The sequence below is a fragment of the Mugil cephalus genome, chromosome 3 (genome assembly GCF_022458985.1).
Source record: "Mugil cephalus isolate CIBA_MC_2020 chromosome 3, CIBA_Mcephalus_1.1, whole genome shotgun sequence".
Lineage (NCBI taxonomy): Eukaryota > Metazoa > Chordata > Actinopteri > Mugiliformes > Mugilidae > Mugil > Mugil cephalus.
In genome coordinates, this window is record NC_061772.1 from 21,586,926 (window position 1) to 21,613,746 (window position 26,821).

The 26,821-nt window shown below is 41.1% G+C and overlaps 1 protein-coding gene across 1 annotated transcript in view; it reads right to left on the reverse strand.

Annotated features, from left to right (window-relative positions):
• Positions 1-26,821, reverse strand: part of trip4 (thyroid hormone receptor interactor 4) — a 76,335-nt gene that overhangs the window by 33,193 nt on the left and 16,321 nt on the right. Inside the window, exon 12 of the mRNA XM_047581481.1 lies at positions 17,788-17,890. Within this exon, the coding sequence (XP_047437437.1) occupies positions 17,788-17,890 (103 nt within the window). The remainder of the gene's footprint in view (positions 1-17,787; positions 17,891-26,821) is intronic.

Sequence of the window (26,821 nt, forward strand, 5' to 3'; positions counted from 1 at the left end):
AAATATTTTCAGAGATGTCAGAGTTGGGTTTATATATCAAAGACGCTGCACTAAGATTAGACTGCACTATGTTCTCCAGACACGTCAGCCTCTGTAAACTTGGTTACACAAACAGCTGTGCAATGCGGTGAAAGGGGCAAACACGAGCAACAGGAGGGTTTTTAAGGTGGAGAAACCTCTTTCCAAAACTGCCCTTCACTTGAGTGCACACAGTGTTGCAGAGCAGCTAATCTAATAAACACATATCTACACATTAATCTGACATGGGACGAGGAGTTTGGCACTGGAAGCTTTCTGGTTTGTAGTCTGAATAGTACTGAACAATCACGACTGACGGGTTTTGATTGCATGGAGGTAAACAGTCCACGTGGAGAACAAAAGAGGCAGAATGCCCGGTAATATCTTGTTGGAAAGCAAGCAAACATGTCGTTGTGAAACAATCCTGCCTCGGATGTTGTCTCTCAACTCCAGCTCTGATTCTGTGTCTGATGTGCCTGGTCGGGAAGGCAGGAAGCCCTTAAAACATCCAACGTCCATTGTTGTCTGTAGCATGCATTTTGTTGAAAAGGCCGCTTTGCTATTTTTTGGAATTTAGATGACATGACTGATACCAGTGTCAGCGTAGCATGAAGACCAGATGGAGGAAAAAGAACAAGTGTTGCCAATTTTACATTTTGTCTTGTGCATTGACTTACTAGCCTTTGCTAAGCTAACCTGAACCCTCGAGCTCGAGGAGCTAGTTCCATACTTAGCATGTCGACAAGTCAACTTTTACCAATAAACACTTTTACAAAACAGATGCTTTTCAAGCTCTTTTTTTCCTGTTTTGATCCATGTGGCAGTTGCACTCAACGATGAGCTGTGTATTACAGACAATGTTGTCAGTACTAAATGATTGAGCACGTATCAGCGGGTAATGGACTCTGAGAAATGCTGTAATGAAAAGTTATAGAGATCGAGGCCAGAAGGAAGAAAAGGCCAGGCCGCGAAGCAAGTGCCACTTCTCATCATCTGGTAGAGTCAAGGTCAGGACCTTGCGCGGTCCCCGTGGTATTTCTGTTTAGCTTTTAAAGAAATGGCCAGAGAGTAGAGCTGCTGCACCGTGCTGGCTCGGCAAGAACTCAAACTGATTGCCCTTTATTCCACCGACCTTGCTCAGAAAGCTGCGAGTAAACAGACAGCTGAAATGTTTTAACACAAAACCACTGACAACAACTGTGGTCAATGAATGTTGTTATTAATGAAAACCATTCCCGCTCTCTCTTTTTGTCTGTAACAGCTTAATCTGAGACCCCAAGTCAAAGAAAATTGGTAACAATGGCTCTAAATGCTGGCAAATATTGTTGCATTTTTTTTTTGTGGCGATGCACTTATTATAATTGCTGGTGACATGTAATGTGAAGCAGGGTCCCCTCTGAATGAGTTTTCCAATTATGTGGCGTGAAAGCTGGTCTGGTTTGTGTGCTGCCTAAATGTGGACGTCCCTCTCACAGTGGGGGCCGGCTCAAGTTGGATGCTTCTGCACCGCGGCTGCAGCTCTACTCAGCACTCAGCGGGGGTAACACAAGGAGCCCTATAGTGCAGTAATGCAATATTCATGGTGGGGTGTGAGTGGAGCAGTTAAACACAGCAGATTTGTGAGAAGACCTTGCAATCCCCTATCAGGGAGCAGCTGCAGCTTGGGCTCGCTCCCCTTTCTAAACCCTGTCCTCATGCTCAAGCATTGTCTCTTTGTTTCTCTGCCCTCCCGTGTTCCCTCTCCGCTGCCTCTCACTCAACCATTAATTTTTAATCACAACTTAAATGGCTGCCTTGGCTGCGGCTGTGGGGGCAGCGAGTCAAGGGCTCTTGCCTCTGGTTACAAAGTAGGAAATAAATTTGAAGAGATCAAGCTAAACATACAGGGAGGGAGAGGACTGACTAGGGAGAAACGCACAAGGAGGACAAATACCAACTTGATGCTGCCATTATAGCTTAATTAGATTTCCAACTCTTTAATTTTGGATTTTCCATTGTGACTGCTATAGGAAATTGAGATCAAATTAAGATAGAGAGGAGGGCTTTTATTGGAGACCATGGGAAAGTATCACAGGCGCTATTTAGATCTGTCACCTTGACTAAATGTATTACTCAGTTATGACAGAAATTAGCAAATGCAGACAAAAAAAAAAACTACCATAAGACAGATGTTACACTAGGAGTGTATAAACTGTCGAAGCACTTCTTCTTGAAGGCTGTGTGGATGTTGTCAGTGAGGTGGCAGCACTCAGGTTTTCCCCTGCATTATTTATTTTCCGTATTAGGGTGGTCTGACCCACACTTGTAACGAGAGCTAGAGTCACGGTCTGTTTGGAGTCCTGGGGCAGCGCCGTGCAACCGTGTCCCTGGATCACTGCTCAACCACACAGGCCCCTACACAGCCACTGTTTGCTCAGACTTCAGTTGGATTGTAAAAAAAAAAAAAAAAGTGGAGCGTTGTTGACACATCTGCGCTGTCTCTCCCCGAGGCTAATGGCTATTACATCTGTCTGCTTCTTTTCAGAGGGAGAGGAAAACTACAAGAATCAAATGCTCTTTTGAAAACAGGCAAAGTGAAAACACTGACAGCTGACGGGAAGCTGACAGCCTCCTCTGAGGGGAGTTAACGCTGTTGATCTTGTGATTACACTGGTTAAGATGTGGTTTGAATGAAATGTTGATGGACTTATGGAAGCAGAGTGTCAGTGTTTGTACTAATACAACAGTGTCAGTCTTTCCATCATTTGGTAATGCCATATATCGTTCAAGTGCACCAGAAAGTAAACACAACTTTCAACAAACCCATCTATGAAGCACCATAGAGCACAATGGATATAAACTGATATTAAATGTCTGTTGTATACACTTGTTTTTGTTAAAACCTGTAACAAACCATGGACCCATGCAGCCCATACATGGCCCCTCCCCCGCTAGCAGAGCGGAAGCTGGAAAATGCTAGTACGAGCACCCCTAAAAATAAGAGTTGAAAAAAATGCATTTTACCTTTTTGTTATCCTTTTTAAATGGTTACCAAACAAAGATGTATTTACTTTATCACTCAGCACCAACACATACAGTCATTAGCAACAGCCGTAACTTTTACTGTTGTTGTTGAGTAGGAATTTGCTAGCTGACGTTTTTTTTTTCCTCTATTTGGCAATCAACCGCTGTGCTGTTGTTAAGCTTTGGGTAGGAATATGTGTTGATGATAAAGGTGTCAGACTAATTCTGCCTTTAAGCTAAACATACTTTGTTGAAAAGGACACTAGAATCGCCCCTGCTTGTGCTCTACTCCTATTACATATTGATTTTGTATGCATAAGAGCTTTAAATATTCTTTGAGTTCAATAAATGTTTATGTTTTTGGTTAAATTGAGACTAACATTTGTTTCCATTGTATCACTTTTACCATGTAAATGGAGGGAGAAAAGGTAGTATCGGCCATTGGCTAATGCTGCTGCTGCTGCTGCAAAAAAAAAATGGTATCGGCCCTAAAATATCCATATCGGTCGATTTATGTTTAGTTTTTATTTACATAGCACTAATAACAATCAACATTGTCCAAAGACATTTTATAGAACTTGCCACCTGCCGAGTCATAGGGACCTCCTGATTAATATCAAACAGGTTTGATATTTAGGACTTGAAATCACTTTAATTACGTTGGTACTTTATCTCGCAAGAACAAAATCTACAAGGAGTGTTTATAATAATGTATAATGTTAAATACACTATCCCTCCAGACTAACATTGGCTAACATACAACTGCAGACAGATATAAAAAGTGATGTCTAAGATCTCACCGCCAACTGCTGCTGAAGAGTAGAAACCTAAGGAAAATCCTGGCTGCACACTTGTTCTGGTTTTGATTCGTTCTCCCTTCTTCCAGCTTGGAATGTGGAGCAGCAGATTTACAACAGCTTGTGCATCAGAGTCTCCATTTAGTTTACAACCATTTTTCTGTGAGATCACAGAAAAAGGTGAAGAGAAAGGTGGCGCATGCAGGACATCTTAATCTGGAAGAATGGCCTAAGAAACACCATTTTATTCTCTTCCTGTAGCAAGTTCGACACCAGAGAGACAGATATCTGTGAGGTTTCTCCTTAACTGTGTGACGCAACCTGTTTTCCAAGGATCTAGTGAATTTGGAGGCCAGGTCAAAGCCTTAAGCTGCTCCATGTCTTTTTGAGTTGTTCCTAAACTGTTTTTGTGTGTGTTCCCCTGTCAGGCTGCATCCTGCTGGAGATGGCTGCTGTCATTGCTATGGGGTGGGGGTGCCTGGTCTGGTCTAGGTGGGTGGTACATGTCTAAGTAACATCCGCATGAATGTCAGGTCCAAAAGTTTCCCAATAGAACATTGTATGGTCACAAGATGATCAATGTTATTTGATTGTCCTGTCAATGGTCTTAATGTTGTGGCTGATCTGTGCATGTTAGAGAAAATTTCACCTTTTTGCAGCTCAGCCGGAGAATAAAAAACATCTACTGACACTTTTCGAATAACTTAAGTGGTTCATTGGCCGTGTCTAGTTTAACATCCTCACCTCGATCTGCTACTTGAACTGTGCAAATAATCCACCTATTGATCCCTCGCTCCTAACCTGACAAATTAACAAAATCGAGGCAGCAGCCTGAGCCTGTTCACGGCAACTGGCAGACCTTCCCAAATCAGTTGAACACACACAAACACACACAAACGGGAGTAATCTTTCACTAATCAAGGACATCGATCACATTGCAAAGCACATCTGTCTGCACCCCCTCCGCCCTCCTCTGTGCTGACCCAGATTGATTACTCCGACAGGCTCGGGACAGAGACGGAGACAAAGGGGGAGAAAGGATTGGAAAAAAACAAGAGAAAACAAAAGGAAATAAAAGCAGAAAATAGAAAGCATATAACATCCAGTCACAGCAGAGGCCCGGCGACATGTGCTCAACATCTTTGTGTATCATACGTTTTCACACAATTTGTGCTAGAGAGCTGCATATTTATAAAAGATAAAAGAAAAAATTGATGTAACTACCTTGTGTACCTCTTTGTTTATGTACACACACCGACCCATATGAATAGAGAATCTGACCCAGAAAAAACTGTGGTGAGTCGGCTGCCTTAGGCCCAATTTATAGTACTGCGCTGACCTATGCATGGACCGCCGGTGTGAGTCAGTTATACTTGTGTACTCGTCAGTCTGGCTTGGTCATTAAAAACGCCATCCAAACACTACTCGGCGCTCTGTCTTTTTTTGCCAGTCGGTTTCATTTTCTTTCCACTTCCTGCGTCACTTTCAACGACGGCGGCTGGAAGTTTTGCCGAAATTTCGAAAAGCCGTTATACAAATGTTTGTATATCCAAACCTCCTTAGTTGCTGATTCTTTAAAAATCGCAAAGATGGAGAAGCAGCCGGAAATGCTGAAGCGGAAACACTCTGCTACCGAGAGGACCAATCACAGCACTTGCGCTCTGTGTTGCCACGGCGCTTATCTATCTATCTGTCAGCAACCTGTATATCACGTTGATTGGTCGTTAGCTTGCTAAACTATTAGCACAGATGGTTTCTAGAGGGCAATAGTTGCCGAGCAAAACAAAACACAACGCCCCCATTGACAACCGCGAGCAACTGAATATTTGGGGACAAGCAAAGTGGAAATCGTTTTATAGGATTCCCAAATATCCCGCAAGAGGGCAGATGTGGATTAATGCAATAAAACGAGAAAATGGTGCGGTAAGATCCCTCAAGAAACAGGTTCGATGATCACTTTCTATCAAGGATAGAATCCAGCGTTTTTTCCAAGTGTAATGTCTTGTTTATTTAGAATGGTTTTAACACAATGTCCAAAAGATTTCTTTTCATAAAGCCAAGTGAGTCTAATGTTTATAACATGGATTACAAGGGGATGTTACTCATTCGGCACTAAAACTACTCATAATGAGAAAGAAATTTGGGGTAAACAGTTACAACCCTTGTACACTTGTATGATAAAAAAAATAAACAAAGTATTTCACGTATGTTGCATAGTATGTGTATTTAGACATTCATTTAAACTGTGTTAACGTCATAGAGGATCGGCATATAACAGAAACTATTAGTGATTCTGGAGTAGGAAGAAGGAAAGCTAATGAGGTAGTTCTATATATCTGGATACTACTGGTCAGGAACATTGTTTTAATATTCAATAAAAGCAAAGCTGGGGCTTGATAAGAGTCCGTGATGCGTCTGATATGTCTATCTGTTGAGTTTTGCCTTGTACTGGTCATTTGAAAGCTGTTTTCCTGCCAATATGGCAGCGTCAACAAAAAAAAGTCACGTGGCGTCCGGAGCTCTATGGTTACAATTCAGTAGTAGTAGTAGTTTAGTTGTTTTAGACTAAAGGAGTACATTATAGATTACTGCGAACTAGCTTTTTTTGCCTTTGCAGTGAAAATAAAGTGCCATTAGCTCTGCCACTGCTCCAGCTAGGTTCACATTTCTTGCAATTAAAATTTGGGGATTTCTGTGTCAATATCAACCCTATTAATCACTCATCTGTCATCACCTCAGGCAGGTCACCTCTTGTCCAACTAAACTTACTTCTTGCTAGTCTCTTTGTTTGTAGCACCTGAATGCAGAGGATTCTGTTTAGACAACTTCCAATGTCGTAACCACAGGCTCACATATCAAGGTGTCTTATAACCCAAGGCTGCATGTTCTTGTATTTCTTTTCTCTCGGGAAAAAAAATGAAAATCATTTTTTTAATCCACCGAGTGCACAAGAAAGAATCATTACTCTCCTTAATCCATGTTCACTATACCAGCAGTAAAAACCTGTCAGGCATCACCAGAAAAATAAATCTATATCTCAGCAAAGAACACAGTGCGTTCACAGTCCTGCACTATATTCACGAATGCCTTCATTTATCAACACCTATCTGTAAAACCAGAGCTGAATGTGATGTGTCCACACATTTATTTCCACGAAACAATGAAATATTTGTTTTACAGATTAAAATAACAATTGCGTTACATTAAATAGTAACTAAATCAAATGTGCCATTCACGCCGTAAACGTGACACTAAACAAAAGCAGTGGCACGTCAAATACTGATTGATATGGATTTGGTAATGGTGACTGATAAAGGCAACAATGCCCAGTTCAGATAAGGAAAGACAAATCTATTGCTGCGGCGAAGAGCAATTTCTTTACACAGCCTTTTCACCCGTCAGTGAGACGGAAAGCCGGGAGGTTTCATTACCAAGGGCAGCTGATAAAACCTCTGAGCTCAAGTGCAATCAAATACTACAAAGCTTTCAGGCAAAGCATGTCTCCGTCAAGTCTCCACAGTCTGAGAAATGTTAATTTCAAAAAAATATAAAGACATGTTTGAATCCTGCAAAAAGATCGACTACACAATATAAATCCAACAAGGCAGTGAGGCAAACATGAGGATAAAGCGACAAAAAACTCATGCAATTTTCATGCAATGTTGTTTTTTTCTTTTTCTTTAAGTTATTTTTTGGGCTTTTTCTGCCTTTAGTGCTTTGGTTTGAGAGGGAAGAATACAACACACAGTCAAGGGTGCAGGCTGGAAGCACAACATCCTTGAACAATCCTATGTGTCTGGATCCTAATAAGCATAAAAAGTAGTCACTTTCTTTTTCACTAGGTGTCTGCAATTAGCCAAATATCTTTGTGACCTGGGTTAGCAGCTAGCAGCATCCATTGATGTACCTTAGCTATGGGGGATGGAGGGGGAAGGGAAAACCAGTCCAATGTTGCACAAACGAGAGCAATCACAGGTGCAGATAAGGAAAAAAGAAGCCATGCTGGTCACATAGCCACAATAAACAATAAAAATAGAATAAAGAAAATATGCAGAGGACTATAGATGTTGAATAGAAATATATGTCGAATAAGTGTCTTTATTATGTAAATATTAATAAACAATAATCAATCGACGATTTTCTCATTATTGCACAGTGAAAAAATATAAAAAAATGAATTAAAATAGTCCATTTTAAAGTCAGATTTTGTCCACAATGAACCAACACATGGAGTTTAATTGATTTTGTGTTGCTCCATCTTCCCACCGCATGTTATCGCCATCTGTTACATATTTCCCTCAATGAACATGTAGCAATTAATGCCAACATAATACAACTGTTCTGAAGATAGTGGAAAGCAGTCAAGTTTTTATCTACTAAGGCTGCATTTGGGATAAAAATGTATTTTGACATGTATTTAGTCCAAAAGAGACACAGATGTGTAGTTTAAACTATGATCGCGTTTTTCTGATATTTCATGCAAATGAATCCAGAAAACTTCGCACAGAACTGAAAGTCTGCATACACAGACATGACATCTTTGGCAAGGGACAACACTTTCACAGAAATCTGGATGTGAAAAGTATTATTTTGGCTTAAGAAAGTGAAACAGTACTGCATGCCACTGGACCTGCTTTCTGTCAATGTTTTTTCTCCCAGAAAAACCACCAATTTCAATACAGTACAACACAATACTGTCTGTTTTTACAAGTCTTAATTTAGCATGCAGTGTGTGTTGTCACTGAACCTGTAAAGAAAGCAGATCTGGTATGGCAAAGTTTATTGCTTGGGGCTCTCTCTGGCTCCCATGCCTGTGTGCTCAGCTCTCTCCTCTCTCTTCTCCTCTCCTCTCCCCATTAACCGGCTGACAGATCAGTAATAAACACAGCCTGTCACCTTCAAGGCCTGCCTCTCATTTACTAGAGAACACATGAAACCCCACTCTCTCATTCCCTCTCCATTGCTCTCTCTTTTCCCTTCATCCGCTGGGCTCATTGGAGCTGAAACCTGATTTTTTGGCCCCTGCCGCCTCCGAGGCAGCAAATTCTCTTCCGCACCCAGATAGTCCAGAAACAGGCATGAATATTAAATGGAAAATCCATGAATAAATAACCAAAAAAAAAGGACTTCCGTCGCTCTAACCTCTTTCCGTCACCCAGCAGTGGATGACAGAAGAAGAGCATAGGGTAGGGAAAAAACATGACCACCTCAGGGGAAAAGGTGGACATTTGTAACATAATTGGCTTCCTCTATTTGCAATCTCATGGTGCGGTGATTTCACACATAAAACAAAAGAGGTAATCAAAAGGGAACGGCGCAGTGGATGGTTAGTGGAGCACAATCCTGCAGCAATATTTTCCCTGGGAATATATGGTCTTATTTCAATGTGTGCTGCCACCAGAGGGATAAAAGCCATACATATTGCAACAGCTCAATAATGTATGCGAAGAAAATGCAAATCGCGTCGCAAAGAGGGGATAGAAATGCTATGTGAACAAGGGATGTGATGTTTAAGGCGGAAGAAACAAATACATAGAATCATCTGTTCGTGATGTATACTCACGAGTCTCCGGTCACATGGCTGTTACACAGGAACAAGTAAATATAGAATCCTTCCTTTAAGCAATTCCCATAAGTGTGCTTAATGTGAACTGTACTGGATGGCAGTGGTCTGTATTTTTAACAGCGCACGCCGGAGACAAATCAAGACAAGCGCGCAGTAGCTACCGGTGAATAAGTTACAATTTGTGCGGCTGCTTTATGTGCCTGTGTGCGGTGGTAGGGTTATGGATATGTTAATATGGAGCCCCAGTGTCATTCAGTAACTGAATACGAGCAGTAAATGGAGGAGTCTACTAACAGAGATGCAATCTAATGCAATCTAGCCGTAATTCTGTTTTCATTAGTGTATATACACTGAAAATGAGAATAAGAATTTTTTTTTGTTGCCACTGAGGCTTATGATGTCTTTAAATGTTTACTCTTTTTATGAGATGCGTCCATGAACAGCTCTGTCTTGTGGTATTCACAACCTTGTAAGTCTCTTCTCAGATATGCTGGAAGTAAATGGTAAGTAATTACAGTACAATTTAGTTGTATGGGGGTTTCTTAGTAGTTTTATGGGAGAAATACTGATATTCTATGTTACTCACTACACCGATCAGGCATACCATTATGACCACTAATGGGAGAAGTCAATAACATTGACCACTGGCATTCATGTTGATGCTACTTACACAAAAATGCTTTAGGGACAACACAAAAATAACATGAGTGTTGACATGGCCTCAAAATTCTCTAAACTGATCAAGTATCTGTGGGATGCACCGGAACAAACCTGATCCAAAAAGGCTCCTTTGGCTCAACCCACTAAACCCTCAGAAGGCCCATGTCCGTTCTCTGATGAGTCACAACTGTTTTGGAGGCACAAGAAATACCAACACAATATTGGGAAGGTGGTCATAATGTTATGCCTGATTGGTTTACATGAAGTAACACAGTTGCTAGCTTGCTAACAGTTAGCCTCAGTCGCTTCCAGAGGCCATCAGCTCCCTATCAGCGGTGTTCTTACCACCACCACCACTTGAACGTCAAGGGTATTGTGCAAACAACGTAAACACAAGTTGACAGGTTTCAAGTGAAGGCAGCGTTAAGAGTAAACCTGTAATATCTACAGAAGAAGCAGGTATTCTCAAAAGGAGTTCGTCATATTTCTACAGCAGCCCTGAAGAGAAAATACAACACTAGTGCTAAGAGAGCCTTTAGCATTTTTAACAACCGTCACAGATTATTTTATGTTCTTGGCTAAATGTTTGGGTTATTAATGTACTGTGTGTTTACTGATAATGGCGCAGTATGATGTTCTATCTAAATGCTTTATCAAGAGTTGTATGAAATAATAAGACGTCCCATGGTGTACAATGTTTCTGACATCACAATTAGCATTAAAATATCAAAAACGAAGCATGGTCATTTTCACAACTCATGTCAACATACTGTTTTAATATAGTCCAGGTCATAGCAACACAAGAATGAGCTGCCAAGGTTACTATTATGTGCAGAATTAGACCCTACAACAACAGAATCCACTTCTAATCGCATCCCATGGCGTTTGTGCGGAAATGACGTCACTGTTAAACGTAGCAGCTTCATTACAATATCGATGTTTTGTTTGGCTGCACTGTAAACATTTGTCTTCACTGGTATTTCTGATAAAGTAGCTGCTTAAAGACTGTCTGCTGCAGCAGTGAAATCCACTTCCTGTGACCACCAGTAACCACGAGTGCCCGTGGTAACATTGAGGACTGATTCAAGAATGAGTGAACATTTGAACAAGCATGTAATCGCACATGATGAACACAGACCAGGCAGCACACTGACCGAGTTCACAAGAAATGAGAAATGGACAGGAAGCATCAGGATCGAGTCATTTAATTTGTAAGGCCAGCTGTTGAGGAGGATTACATTTCTCATGCTATGCAAAAATCTTACCACTTCTGTTCACGATTTCTACAGCTGTGAAGAGCTAATGGAGTAAAAGCTCATTTTTGGATATCAGTTGGTTTGTTTGCTTGTCCAAATTTTAAGCAAGATTCACTTAATTTAACTACAATCGTTTTCTAAATAACAAACCCAGAGCAGAAGTTTGTGTTTAGTGCCCCTTTGGCACCAAGTATTACAGCTTGTAAATACTTTTTGTCGCCAACTAAAAGTCATTCGATTCTGGTTTGGTGGATTTTGTGCCCATTCTGCTTTGCAAAAAGCTTCTCTATAATCTCGCTGCTCTTTTGGGGTCAATCAGCATATTTTGATGTTTATGTCCGGGGCCTATCAGGACGATGGAAAACCTTGCGCCTCTTTAGGTAGTTCATTGTGGGTTTTGTGGTCTGTTTAGGATCATTATCTCGCTGCAGAAAAGGTCAATTTTTCATCTTCAAGTTTCTTTTCTTTTTTTTAAACAGAGTATCTGTTGTTTGCTGCCAGAATTTGCCGGTATATAATTGAATCCATTCTTCCCTCTACCAGTGAAATGTTCCATGTGCCACTGACTGCAACCGCAAGTCCAAAGCATGATTGATCCACCCAACTGTTGGAGAACTGTTTTTTTTTTTTTTTTCTTCAAACATACCTTTGCTCATTGCAGCCAAAAGGTTCTGTTTTAAATTCATCCCAGGTTTTGCTTCCAAAATGCATCAGAGCCGTTTAGATGATAGATTGCAAACTTCTTACGGTGAATTTTGTGGTGAGGAAGCAGGGCACATTTTCTTGTGATGAAGTTCATATTTGTGCAGGTAGTAGAACTGCAACTGCGAGCGGCTCTCTCTGAAAGGTTTCTTGTGTTCGAGACCTCGATGTGACTGCCACCCTTCCGTCTTAATTACATTATAAACTGAGGACACGGCTATCTGAAAACACTTTGCTGTCTCATTATAGCCCTCTCCTGCTTTGTGCGCATCAGTCATTTCAGTTTTCAGAGTGCTAGCTGCTAAGAGTAGCCAGTGGCTGCCGATGGACAAGATTACAAGAGTATTTCACTTTAGGATCAACTCTACATGCCTAACTACATTGAATTGCAGCCATGTCATTGGCTGATAAGCTATTTGTGTTAACAAGCAATTGAACAGGTGTACCTAATAAAGTGTCAATACAGCTTGTATACAGCTTGTATACACCTTTAAAGATAAAAACTCAGTCCTGTCTTTAAATGTATCCTAATCAGAGATAGCTTTCTATCATTCAATAGTATGTACTTCCATTAATGCCCAACAAACTACAAGTACACACAAAAAATATTATGAAATACCTGTGTAAATAGGCCAAAATATGCATGTTTTTAATCACTGTATGAACTTAATAGCTTCTAAAGAATAAATAGGTGAAGTTTTGTTGATTGGAAGCTTAAGGCACTAGAGCTACTCCATCAACCTTGAGTTCATTTAAAAAACTGCGGTCTCCAGTGATTTTGAGATTACATATGTCAGTGACTTCCACCGCTCGAGATAACGAGATCTCATCATGACCTGCTGCCGAAGCTGAATTTCTCATCTTAGTAATTATAACCATGACTTCCTTTCTTGTAGGACACAGCTTTGGTATCAGCTGGAGAGCCATCAGTGAGACTAATCTAGAAAGAAAAGATAAGGCAACACTCACTCGCAGTGTTCATATGTTACATCACAAGTGGTATATATTCAGCCTCAGACTGAATGAAGAACTATGAAGTACTTTTTTTTCTTTCAAAGCTTTGTGTTTATCTTATTGGTGCCAATTACTTCTTTTCCTTTTATGCTTTCTGTGATAAGTACTGCGTGCCATTATACATTGTTGGGGACTCATTTACATGTTGAGCTCATGGCCAAATGTATTTTTCTTGGTGTTATCGCATGTTGGATGAAAGTCCACGAATCCCTATGGAACAAACACACACCACAGAAGTGATTGTTTATATCTTGGAATAATTTTCAGCACGATCTGCCAACGCTTCTTTGAAGCCAGCAAATGAATGCAAGATGGAACAAAAGGGATTAATGCCTAAAGCTAATGAACCATATTCCGAAATCTGTAGACTGATCCTTGAGTGTTGCACTTCTTTGACTAATTCACTGCTTTAGTCAGTTGAGTACAGGAGTGCTTGTACAAGAGATTTATTTATTTTCTTCTTTCTGGTTGAGCACTCTTTAAACAAGGCCTCTGATTCACTTGTGGAACTTCACACTGGGTATGCAGACTTCAAGCTTCATTATTGTGTGTTGCGGTGATTTTAGGCATGATGTCCGAGAAGAACGCAAAGTTAAGCCTTAATAAATCAGCAGATTTTTTGGTGCAAAGCACAGCCTCTCACCTATAGATTCTTTGATCTGGTTCAAATCAGTTTGGTTTCTTTTCACACATAAAACTGGAAGCGAATGGAAATGCAACAGAAAAAAAAACAGCTGGAATATTTACTGCACTTATTTTTCTGACATATGTGGCTCAAACCTGCAGAACACATCTGGTAGTTAGGCTGGTTCCAGGTCTGGATCACCACCTCCTCTCAGCGTTTGTGCGGTTGTTTTTGGTGTACGCATGCCCGTCTTAATAGACCAAACTGAAGGGTCATACACACTATGTTTCTATTCAGATGGGCTAAATGATGCTGGTGTGAAAACAAAGGGGACAAACTACCTCCCCAAACAACCAGACTGATGTGATTATAATGGTCTAAGTTCATATCTCTACCAGACTTCATGATATTTTTCAGCTCTGTCAAGATACAAGTTATGAAATGAATATTGTCCGGAGGCTCGCTGTGATCCATCCAGCTGGTTTCAGGTTTAGAAAGGAACCCACAGATCCCTGCATGCCTCAAAATAATGAACTGTCCACTGTGACCTGTCTTATTATTTCATCATGTTGAAATGCAGTGAGTTGTTACAGCCTGCTGAGGATTATAATTGACTTTTATATAATTTAGTGTTTGCTGTACTGCTTGCCTCTTTACAATTGGGTAATTTTATGCTGTTGTCTTTTACAAGGACCTGGCATTTTATATTAGCGCTACAGAGCTTGGCACAAAGTTTCAGCACGGCAAGTACAACGGTGCATGGTTAGGTTTTTCTTTTCTAGCTGAGTGTGTTTTTCATTGCGACTTCATACAGACCATAACAGGCTATTTAAAATGTGGGGGGAGTGAAGGACAGCTATAAGGAATGGTAAAGGCAAATGTGGGTTTATGCCAGAGAGCCAAATAGCTTTCAACAGAAGAGTGACCTCCAGCTTCCACACACACAGACGCAAATGTTCACAGTGACCATAAACCATAATGCACATACCTTATTACATGAGTTAGCCTTGGCCGCATGTCGTTTTAAATGTCACAGACCTCTCCATGGGATAATGACTGCTCAATTTGAGTTTGCATCTACCATTCCCTCGAATATTTTCCATAAAGTCATTTGGCCGGAGTCAGAGGAACTATTAGGTTATTTCACAATTGACAAACGCATCCAATAATGTTCAATGCTTGTGTTCGTGCTGGCGCTTCCCATCATTTAAGCTTCCAGCTGTAGCACGCAATGAGAAAATCACAAGTTAAAACATCATTAAATGTTTGCAGGCGCTACAGAAAGGTACACAATCAACCAGCTAGAGTTGATCGTGTAATAATTCATGCAGAATGCAAGTCGCTGCTTATTTCTAAGGACAGAGATGATAAACAACTGGAACTACAAGTGGCTGATGGAGAAAATCATAAATGAAGCTTAAGGCCAAAATCTTTTCCTCTGAAGCTGAATGACATTTAATGTTTCGTAAGCTGCAGGTTAAAGCTAATTTTTGCTTCTCTAATGGGAAGGCACTATCGCTGTAACCACAATATGTTTAAAGTGTTAGCAATGCACATGCTGCATACTCTGATAAGAACCTGCAGGTGCTGGCAGAAAATGTCAGCAATTAATTCTTGATAAAGTGATAATCTGTAGAGTGAAGGCTTGTTGTTTTGGGTTATGCAGCAGCTAATATTTATCAAGGCTCCCATTTTCCACCACATGATTGCACAATTTAAGTTAATGAAACGATGAATCTCAGCAACACGGCGCAATTTTTACATCGAGCAAAACAAACCGCTGACAAGTTTAAGATTAAGACCCACATGGAAACACAATAATTGTTATGATTATATAACAAACTATCGACTGCGGCGGGAGGAAAAGCACTGAACTGTCCATTCCGTGATGAGGCGTGAGATGGTTGACAATGCCGGTGACAAGCACATCTTGTCAGCGAAAGCTGCTACAGGAGCCCCCCCCCACCCACCCCCACCCACCCCCACCCCCCACTCCCGAGTAAGATGAGCGGCAATGCCTTGACCCGTGAGATGCTGTGGGAATTGAGGTGGAAGAGGGGGCCGAGAGAGCAAGAGGGTGAGATGGTGAAAAGGTAGCTGGTGACAGAAGAATGAGTCAGGCCGAACTGTTAAGGTCCATGTGGGTCAAGATAACCAATTGAAACTCCCAAGCTTTTTGTGATCAGTGCCAAACTGTACACATGCACAGAATGGAGATAAAATACAATAGGACATGTTTACTACTCCAACAAAACACCACTACTCTAGGTTTGATATGGGTCATAAACAAACAGCCAGTTTTATTGGAAGATGTGCATAATAACTCTTTATTTTTTGAATGTGATTTATGTTAAGGGAGGGATATCGCTACTAAATGGCGAGTAAATTATGGTGCTCGGTGAGAAAAGTTACGACAAATTAACTATGTCAGAGCCAGAGATGGAACAGCGGCAGCGTGTTATGGCACGACATGCAAAATCCTATTGATTTTGTGGATAAAGGCAAGCTGCTTCAGGCATGATTTCTTTATGTTTAGCAAAAAATGTAATGTCATGGAAATAAAACCACAGACTAAAAACGTGTGTTTCAACTGTTTCTCTTTTTTGTGAGACAGAGTTGATGTATATCATGGAGAATCCAATCAGCACAAAAACAACATACCTCATGTAACCGTCACAATCAAAGCTGCCTGGCCCGATTGGTAGGGCATTTTCAACTGGACAGAGCATTGCTAATCTATTCAACAGGAAATTATGAGAACCGATTAACCGTGATAACATTTGACCTGATCCTTTCACCCTCTGGTTGCAATAAATACATTCTTTTTGTGTAAACATCCGGTGTCATGAAATAGCAAAAAGACAAGTTCAAACAGTTATTTAAAAGGAGGAATGAAGCTGGAATGGTTAAGGGGAAACACTGATGAAAGCAGGTCCATTCTGCACATTTCCTCCAACTGAATGACCTCTCTAATCTTGTCAATTAAGTTGATTAAATTCCTCTTCTGTTCTATTTCTGACATATCCAACCCTCCACGGCCGGCATTAATAATAAACATAAAAATCTATGGCAGTCAATAATTTAGGATAGGCGACTTTAACAAAGCCGTATCTATTTGTCCACCAATAAAATAGTAAACTGCTGATTCATGAGCCACACGCGACTGTCAGATTAAATAATGCAGGTAGAGATTTCCCCACAGCAATCTGTGCCTACGACAGCAAGCCTATAAAAACGTGTCAGCAGCTTTTACCAGCTTCAGCTTTTTATTCAAGATCATCAATTTAAGACCATTTTAAAGTGAAAATAAAAGCGCAGGCATACGGCAGCAGCCCCGATTTTTCACTTCGCAAGCAGCGTGGCAGGAAAGTTTAACGTTTCTATTAAAAAGACTATAACAGAGACTTCTAATATCACAACGCCCCATATCAGTAACCATTCTTCAAGACATGCCGACACCCATTTTCACACATTTATTATGACTTTGCTCGAGTCCGAGCTAAACCTTGAGGAACTGTTCATCATCTTCTCGAAAAAAAAGTAAAAAGGCCATTATATCCAGTTTAGTTTTAAGAAAAAGGACACGGCTCCTGCTACATTTTACCTTGAGCCTCTCAAAAAGAATTCTCCATCGATCCGAAAAGATCTGAAAGAAGCACAGCTGCATAAACAATCCTCTCAAGTCTTTAGAGGGTTTTGAAATATTAACAAAAGAGCTTGCAGGTACATCATTTTGCAGCAGCAGCTATGGCAGCAGAGGGAAAATGTGTTTGAGTTCTATTATAAATCACACAATACAGCAACAGCACTGCACATCCAGGCCTTTCTTGTCCCCCAGGCAACCTGACAGCAAAATCCTGTCTTTACAGATGGCTCTTAGAGAGAATCTGTACGTGTGTGTGTGTGTGTGTGTGTGTGCGTTAGCGCACTGTGTTTGTGCGCCAACTTCTGTTTTATTAATGAAAATATTGTAATCAGGAACTGTGCCTAGCATTATCAGTCTTTCACATATCTATTTATGTATGCGCACAAGCGCATAAAAAGCAGAGGAGAAAGCAGAAAAAAAAAGAAAGAAAGAAAGAAATACTTGGCTCAGGCTAATTTCATCCACTCCACTTCCTCTGACATGAAAGAAGGAGGACTTACAGATCTTGTGCTTCCCTTTCATGGGGAATTTCACCAGCAGCTCCTGGGGGTTGGTGCAGATGAAGACGAATGGAGAGGACGACTCCTCACAGGTACCGGGGAACTGCAAGGGTGTTTGGGGGAGGGAGGAAAAGGGATGATAAAAAGACCGGTTTAGCGTCATCTTACACAGGACCAGCGCGCCCTTATTGTGCGCAGAAAATATGTTAAAGCTCATCATCGTAGCATGGTTATGAATCATTCAGCGAGTGTCTGTTTATACGCCTACATCGTGCCGGATGTCCTCCGCGCCTGATGTAACACTATGTGCCTGACAGCAACTGATAGTTATGAGTCTCTCTGGGTCTTACGCACTGTAATTGCACAGCTAATGATGCAGTTGCTAATGAGAGCAGCTGCACCGCTCATGTGCAGTAAAAGATGACATAAAACATATAGCCACCGACACCAAAATGCGAGATGTCCAAATTTCTTCAGATGCCGTCAAACGCACAACACAGAGTAAAGAACAGAGACTACAGCGTACAATATTTAAAAATGCGTTCATTTATTAACGTCGTCCTTTTAAATCTACATAAATGCATCACACAGATAGAATATTATGTGCATAGTGCATATGGGGGAGGGGAGCATGCCGTACCACATTCCTATGAAGTAGAGGATGTTTTACAGCACATAATTGACAGTAGCCCAAAGCATGGAGGGGCCCAGAGACAAGACAAAACCTCTCTCTCCCTGTGTTATTGATTGGTCTCTCAGGTGAGAGTAGGGAATTGACTGACACAGTGACAAAGGAGTCATCTTTCCCATCACTGGCAGCCAACAGCTCTCAGCTCATCCAATTTCCTCCAGCGCTATCAGATAGTGCCCATGATTGCATCTAGCCAGCCAGGAAGCGGCTCTTTTCATGACAGCATCCCCCCCCCCACGCACGCACGCACGCACACACACACACACCTCCTCTCCCGCTTATTCAGAGCCTCTCTATCTCTGCCTCAAAGGAGCACTGAAGGTTGTGACAAATTTGGGGCTTTTAAAGGAAATCAACAGAGTCTGCAACCCATCTGCATGGTCCTCGACAAACTGGGGAGAGATGATAGAGGTGCTTATTTCAGATTAAAGTCCATGTCGACTTGAGTCCAATACGCCCGCGAGAGATAAAATATGTAAACAGAGCAGTTAGACACTGGTCGGGGATGCGGGAGGAGGCCAGTGATAACTCCTTCCTGTTTCAAATGGCACAGTGATCCCAATTAAATTAGGTTTTCCAGTTAGAAAATTCCCCCGGCCGTCACCGAACAAAACCATCTTTGATTCATACGGGGTTATAAAAGGTGGAGGTTGTGAGTTCAGAAAAGTCATTTTGAAGATTTAATACATCGCCATGAAAAGATCAAAACCGGTTAGCATATATCTAATCTGTGCTATTAGTTGTGTAGATAAAGACAAATCGCTGATGCGTGGTTTACTCTTCCAGGCTCCGCAGTTTTAAAATTGATTATTTTGGATCAATAAAGGAGGAACGCACTTGTACGACCTGTCTTTGGCAAAATTTCGTTAAATTTTTAGTCGTCATTGTTGAAAGTGAAGCAGGAAGTGGAAACAAAAATTAACCCGGCTGTCAAAAAAGACACAGCGCCCACTAGTGTTGGGGAGGTGTTTTTTACAGAGTGAGCCAGATACCGGCGTAGGCTACGTACGCCCCAGGTGAAGCAGTTTATTTTTAAAAGGGGGCTTAGGCTCATTCAGACCTATTTAGTAACGATGTATATCATTATTCCAAAGGTCAAAACTTGAAAGCGGTGACGGAGAAACTTGCCATATTTTGAGCAGAGAAATTAGCAAATGGTTATCGACTCATACTCTACACATACATCATCCTGCTGGGGCAGTGGGGACCAGAGATAGTTCCATAACAAATAGAAGTGTTCAAATCAAACATACCTGTACATTATCCCGTTTACGTTTAAAGTTGCAGCTGCAATCTTGCTAGGTCTAGTAAGATTTCCATCCTAGTTTAGACTGAATGTTTCCAAATTAACTGATTAATTAAACAGTTTCATAAATAATAAAATATTATGAAAGTGAGTGAAAGAAATTATTTTCTTTTCCAACTGAAGTGCTTTAAAGTCTCTTACAAACAGCACAACCTCTGCATACATTCAGATTTTCAAATAATAAATAAATATCCGGCAAAACGTATCATGTACTGTATGAAGAATTAAGTGGAAGACACAGTTTGACATTACATTCAGAGAGGAGGAGCATCCATGGAACTCAAACGACAAAATAAATTTTCCTCTTCCTTCACATCAAAACACTTTTACCTCAACAGTATCTGTCTATTTTTTGTTGAACTTCAATGTACCTATGATATATATATATATATATATATACCACTATGAGAAGTGCTGGAAAGAGAAAAACGCCGTAAGTAAAAAGAAGAGACTGGAGCACAGACACGTCTCAAAGGGAGGAAGGCAACACGAGGCACTTCCTGAAAAGATTATTTCAGCCTCATTTGAGATCATTACCAAAAAATCTGTCCCTGCACAAGATGGCTGTATTGTCAGTGGCACTCAAGAAAAACAAAATGGTGGTGGTCTTGCTGAATTCGGATGAAACGAGCATAGCTGTAGCCAGAGCTTGAGTGTGCTCATGTGAGACCCTGCCAGTTGCCTGCTCTTTCATCCTCCATTAGCTAATTAGCATTTAAAGCTGTTGAATGCGCTGCTTTGCCTCACTACCTCCCCCACCTAATTGTTTCCATTCCACGTTAATCAAAAGGGCACGAAACATTGTGGTTGTGTGACAAGGAGGGTTTCTAAAGCTCTCCATATTCATCAGGAAGGATCTAACACAGGCGGGCAGAGTGGACCAGTTGAGCTTGTTATGAAACACGGATGTTGAATTAAGAAATTGCGCGAATCTACGTGAAAACACGGTGGGTGACAATGTCTGTCATGTGACTCTAGTTAGTTCGTGTGTCATTCTGTTAATATGGTTGGTCATGCTCACAGTTCAGGGCATTCTGGGTAAAGGGATAATTACCAAAAAAACATTAAACTATTCTCTTCCTAAGAATATTTCATGTTTAATCAGATCCTCCTGCCTAAGGACGAGAAATACGAGGCCAAACTTTTTAAACCGAAGCATCTTTTTATCCTGCGCTGCCATAAAAAACATGCTGAAGCAAGATGTGTGGGAGTTAAGCCAGCAACGTGCTGCAAATATGGATTGAAAACATTTAACGAGAGCCCAGCTGAATGAAGACCGGCACACGAGAAATGCTAAACAGGGAGAAAAAGGGGAGAGGTGAAAAAAATTCATGCAGCATCTACAGCCTCTTCAGACCGCACACTATTTAATTTGATGCGTTCAAGGCAGGGGGGGGATTCAACAACAATAACCAACTGTATTAATGAAAAATTCACAAGTTCATTGGAAAAAAAAAAAAAAAAGGCAAAAGGGACAGCGGGGCACAGGCTGCTGGAAGGAAGCCGCTGGCTATGAAGAATGGCGGGGAGAGGGCACAGTGACCCCCACTGCTCTTATCAAACATCCATGAGAAGGATGCACTTCATGGGCGTATTTCATCGGCTTTCCTTCCTCCATTGATCATCTGCGATCTTTGTCCTTGTACTATTAGCTCGGAACAGTCCAAATACTGAGAGTTATGATCAGCATTTGATGAAAACAACATCCATCTTCATAACAACCAACTAAAACGGAGCCAGCGCTTGACAGCAGGAACACAAACCTTTGAGTCCAAGCTTGTCAAGTAACAGCTCAACAAGCCAACACTGTTCCCTCTTCTCTCTCTACAATGTCTCTCTCTCTGGCTCTTTTCAGCTGCTGTCGGCAATTAAGGGCAGCAGAGACAAGTAATCTCCTTCTGGGCGACAGGGCCAGACCAGAACAGGCATGTGGAGTAGGCTGTGCAGGCAAGGGGAAGGTGGGGGGGGGTGGGTGGTGGGGGAGGGGTGGGCTGTGAGGCTGGCCCCAGCCTCAGCCCTAGCCAGGCCCTGCTTGGCTGCACTCAATCTCAGCCCAATAAAAAGCCCTTCATTGGCAGGGTGCAACTGAGCCAGACGGGCTGGGAGCATGTGGCTTTTAAAAATGAGGAGGGTGGAATAAGAGGGGGGGGGGGGGGCAAGAACGGAGGGAGATGGGGAGATCTAGTGAGTAAAAATGAGGAATACGTTTCGACGAGAAAGATTGATAATAGGAGTATAAGGTGAGGGAGAAACACAGAGGCAGAGATTTTGACAGATAGGGAACCACACAAAACCAACTCTGTCTTCTCGAAAAAGGGCACTATTGAAATACGGTTTAGCCAGTTCTGTCAAGGCTGGTTTCACCCTGGGAATGGAGAAACAGATGGGTTGTCTCTGGGCTACGAGCTACATGTGGGAGGTGAAAGGGTGTTGTTGGGAACTGTATGCAACAGCAATCGTTCGCCAATCGGGGTCTTTAATGCATCGTGTTCCCTAAACAACACAAGCCTGTTTCTGGCATTCATTAACCCTCCAACAAACGCAGCTGCCCTCAGGAAACGTGTACTGTAACTGCTTTTCAGCTTCTTGCACGCACACAGTGCATTATTTGTTTTTCCGTCAATGCGCAGCACAGAAACACACAGACGGCGCAGACGTGCAAAGACAACGCGCTTGCGCACACATGACTAAACGTAGTGAGTTCAAAGACGTTTTTTTTGGTACAGATAATTGAAACTGAATGTTTGGTAAGATTAGAGTTGTTTACTTAGTTTATAATAAGATCTTTATCGGATTAAATCTGTCGAATCTGTTCTTTTTTTAGTTTTTTTTTAGTTCTTTTAGAGCATTGCCAACACAGATGGGCTGTAACCATCAAAAACAAATGGACGTGTTAAATGTCGAGAACAAATTCCTTGTATGTGTACATATGTGCACGGCCAATAAAGTCCATTTAATTTGACCATTCATGTAACCACCTCAATGGGATCCGGGACCGATCTGGGACAATCGGAAGGAAGTTTCAATTGGATTTATTACTTGATAACCATATAAAAACTTGATCTGATAGCTCCGCTCCATTTGGCATAAATACAGTCATTTCTGTGCATGTTTGCTGCTCATGAGGAAAACATCAGATGACAGGAAGGAGTTGTTCAAGCGAGTGTTTGAAACGATGACCAAAGCTCGTAACAAACATGGGTACATCTTTGTTGTCAAAGCTGGGCAAAATGTACTGGCGGATTTGACGCTGGGCAGAACCTCTTGGCCCATATCAGTTCTATGTAATATTGTGCATGTAAATATGGCCACAGTAAACTCTGAATCAGAGCGCAGCAGTTGGAAAATGTTTCCTTCCCATGTTTGGACAAAAGTTTGACTTTCTAATTATAGCTGGTGAGCCCTGATCTATACTCTTTACAGATTATGGGAAAGACACGACGAAGCTGGCAATGATCTACAATGTCTTTGTATTGAACCAGTCTATAGCTTTCATGGAAGACAGACTAATATCTACAAAAATGACTGTCCTATTTTAGGAGGGATCATTAGTTGTTTTCTTATTTCCTCCCTTCTGTGGTTCGCCGTTAATGCAAACTCGCTCCTCCATATGTTCCACATTAAACGCCGTCCGGGAGAAATAATCTTTTCACATCACATTTACTGTAAAACATCTGCAGGCAGTGTTGAGTTTCATTCAGCGCAACTTATAATGATGAAAGCACGGCAAAGAAGTGTTGATTTTACAGATTTTACAGATTCTTTGGCACAATAATCTGCTGTTTCGCACTGCCTATCTTGCACCGATTACCTCAGTGTCCACGTTCATTGAGCCTAGCAAACATATTTCAAATTTTTTAGCATTTTTGACATTCCCTGCCCACACTGTATATACTTCCTGTCAGAGTGCTGTGTATTCTTGTATATTTTTATACATTATTTCAAATTTGATAGTGTCTTTTATTGTTTTTGTATACATTTCGTACCTAATTTGCCACTACTGTGACCTGGTAATTTCCCATATGTGGGATAAATGAATGTTGCCTGATGTCTTAGGATCAGAATGAATGAAACGGTAAGGACAGAAGTTAAAGGGAAAAGAAGTGACATTAGTACAAGTACACGTTGCGCTGACGAAGTTTACCACAACAACCATTACAGTTCACACACTAGTCATTCTTTTCCTTCACTCATTCCTGTATTTACTAATTAATTCTGAATTAATTGCATGTATAACTTGGACCAAACAGCCCTCACATCTCTGACTTGCACCCATTTGTAAAATATTTAGTAATATCTTCGTGTAGCTTTTTCATTTACGAGAGATGGTCACCCACTGTTCACTCAATAGATGTTTAAATCCAGGTGCATCGTTTGTCGGCTCAGGCGGCCAGAAATAAGCTGTTAACTGGTTTATTCATGGTGACAAAGAAACTGGTATCAAGGGCTCATGTAAACAGCTTAACGCAAAACAAGATCTCTACTGGTCTACCGCAAGAAACCAAATAACACCGTGCATGTAAAGGTAGCCTGCGGCCCCCCGCAGGAGCTTAAGTGAACTGAGTATAGGCTGCAAAAGAAATGTAAAGGTACACACTTATAAATTGTAATTACAATCAACAATGTTAAAAAAAAAATTGTCTATATGCCTAAAATGTTTATAGTACATAATGGACTGACTTAAACTAGAGCTGAAACAATTAGTCCATTAACTGATTGGTCAACTGTCAGAAAATAATCAGTAACTGTTTTGATAATGATTTATATTTCTATACATTATATCTATATCTAACTTTAAGTTTTTTTCCCTGTACCTCACTTTAGTGTTATTTTTTTTAAAGTGCTTATAGATAAAGCAGGATACAATTGGAATGGATATTTGTCAGTAGAAATTACCCATTCTCAGCTTCTCAGTTGAGTGGATTTGCTGTTTTTTGTTTCACATGATAGTAAATTAAACACATAATATACAATACATGGGATTGTAAGAGGCCACTCTGGGCTTTTTATAGAAATAATGACTCATTTGGTTAATTAGGGAAATATGGGAGTTAGACATAGCTTTAGCCTTTATACTAATGATCCTCCAAGTTCCTTTTTATTAATTGCAATCTAAAATAACCTTACTGCAATTAATGTTAATATGCACCAGGTTTATATATATATATATATATACATATATTTTTTACAACCTTTTTAAAACTGGAAGAAAATCTCATGTATCATGAGGCAGTGCCGACGCAGGAGCTTTGGATCATACAGTGCGCTGGAGTTTACTTGGTCCGTTTCAATGAGGCGCAGGGTTGCACGTTGGTGATTAAAAATTTAACACATTCCTTCAACTACAGAATCAACTGGTGTCAAGTTGGAGAGTGAACATTAATTATCCAGGAGTGTCCAACACTGGCTCCTGAATTTTTTTTACATTATTAATATCCTCAACACAACAAGAGACATGTCCCATTATTAGAAGCTCAGCACCAAGGCCACGATTTTCCAATTACTGCCTCGTGTCCGTCCGCTCACCTGCAAAAACACATTTCCAATGACTTAAAATGCATAAAAATACAACCAACTGTGTGCTGACAAAAAGCTGCTACATATGTAAGTTGTTTCAACCAAACAATTCCTGTTGTGTGACAATTAAAAGCAAGAGTGAAGAATTTGGGCTGAATCTACTATATTAACTATAAACACTTGGAGAGTATTTCTGTGTTTGGTTCAAGAACCAGATCTGCATGTCAGCAGTCGAGGTTTTTATTATTCACTTCATGCAAATGACCTCAAGCTGTCACCAGCCCGCCATTTCACCATTAAAATTTATTACAAGACAAGAGGTATTACGATTTATTTTTGGCCCCCGCACCCCATAAGCGCAACGATACATCTCTGCGAAAGCAAAGTTGGTGAAGAGCGAGCCACACGCAGCAAGGAGGAGCAAGCCACCGCCAGTTCAGCCCGCACTCGTGCTGACAGGTGTAGTGAAGTCATGTGTTTTTGCTGGGGAGATTCACACAGACTTCCTCACTTAGCCCTGTTCCACTTTCCCAGCCATGTTTATGACTTCACCTCCTGCGGTGGCCCTCAGGCATGAAGAAAACAAGACTGCCTCACAACAGTCAAAGCTTCTTAGACTCAACGAGCCGAACGGCTGGAACGTTAAAAGGAAAAGGGCTCTCTCTTCTGCTCACAGTCAAGCTTCTGTTGAGAAACAAACAGATTTCCAACGTGCCCCCTTTTCTCTCTCTTTTCTCTCTTTTTTTTTTCTTTTTAAACGGACACTTTCTTTAACACAACAATAAGGAGATACATTAAATAAAAATTGGTTCTGGTGTAGTAAAAACCGAACACTACTGAGGATAAAATGTATGTGTTAGAACTACTAGACGACTGCACAGCAAACTCCCCATACTTAGTAGTTTCTTTTACAACTCTCACACACACTGAACCAGAGAGCAAGAACCCCTGGAGACAATTACTATGTCTGCCTTCAAAAACCTTGACTTCAAAGAAAACTTCCAGGGAATCTAAGGCATTAAAACTTCTTATTTTCCACCACAATCTCCTTTTATCGGTGCCACAAATCCAGCTCTCCTTAACACAGGTGCTGTCAGCAAAAAAAAAAAGGCTTGTATTTTAAGTAAGGTAACAAACCACTTCACAGTAGGCATTTGATTTCATAATGTGGAAATTGAGAAGGACGGGGGAAGTTTATGAACATGTCTGTCTCTTAAGGTGAATACTTGCTTTGATATTCTGACGTTGGGGTGCAGCCCTCCCATCTGTGTTCACTCAGCCTCTGTGGGAAACAAACGTCGCTTCCCTCCCTCTCTCAAGGCGGGCAATGGGCACGGTTTGAGAAAGGAGCGCAGAAGGAAGGCCGTCCCTTGATTCTTATCAAAGGCGAGTTTTAGGTTTCTCTAAGCCCATGGGTTAGCACTACAGCTTACAATAGATAAGGTGATCCGAGTGATCTGTTCCAAGTGAGAGAACACTGAACTGTTGAATAGGGTGTTGAATAGGAGCCCCTTTGTCAT